The 768-nt window shown below is 37.4% G+C and overlaps 1 protein-coding gene across 1 annotated transcript; it reads left to right on the top strand.

The window, feature by feature from the left end:
* Positions 1-3: 3 nt before the first annotated feature.
* Positions 4-726, top strand: LOC109117132 (probable S-adenosylmethionine-dependent methyltransferase At5g38780; the record flags this gene model as incomplete). Its single annotated transcript, XM_019203866.1, has 1 exon — positions 4-726. A coding segment is annotated over one exon (681 nt), but the record flags the coding sequence as incomplete, so codon positions are not given.
* Positions 727-768: the final 42 nt, after the last annotated feature.

Here is a 768-nt window from a genome sequence, read left to right as displayed (position 1 = left end):
AAAGAAGCTATTTTAGCAAAACTCAATCTTCAAACACCGAAATTTGATCTAAATCTCTACAAAATCGCGGATTTCGGTTGTTCTGTTGGATCCAATACATTTGATGCCGTTCAAAACATTGTAGAAACCGTAAAACTCAAACACCAACGAGAAAAATCCAAAGGAAAGAATCAGACACACCTCGAGTTCCAAATTTTCTTCAACGATCAATCCAACAACGACTTCAATACTCTCTTCAAAACCCTACCTCCGTATTACCTTGACCATCAAATCTTTGCATGCGGTGTTCCTGGTTCCTTCTACCGACGATTATTCCCGAAAAAAAGCCTTCACATCGGGCACGCTTCTAACGCACTCGTTTGGCTCTCAACAACTCCAAAAGATATTTGTAACCGAAACACACAAGCTTGGAACAAAAACAACATCCTTTGTACTAATTTAGTTGACGAAGTGGAAAAGGCATACAAGAAACAATTCAAGAAGGATATGGGAGCTTTCATTGAAGCTAGAGCTCAAGAGCTTCTCCCGGGAGGACTGATGATTATCTTGGGACTATGTTTGCCCGATGGCGTACAGATGATCCGTACATGGAAAGGTGTTTTCTATGATATGATCGGAGATTGTCTGATCGATATGGCCGAATCGGTAAGAAAGTTTGGCACCGTTCTTTTAACTCAATTATGATATTAGATTGGCCTATCCGACCCAATATATTATTATTATTATTATTATTATTATTATTATTATTATTATTATTATTATTATTAT

Source organism: Tarenaya hassleriana, unplaced genomic scaffold (genome assembly GCF_000463585.1).
Source record: "Tarenaya hassleriana unplaced genomic scaffold, ASM46358v1 Cleome4005, whole genome shotgun sequence".
Lineage (NCBI taxonomy): Eukaryota > Viridiplantae > Streptophyta > Magnoliopsida > Brassicales > Cleomaceae > Tarenaya > Tarenaya hassleriana.
Note: the sequence above shows the minus strand (reverse complement) of the source record. Positions and strands in the feature narration are given on the sequence as shown.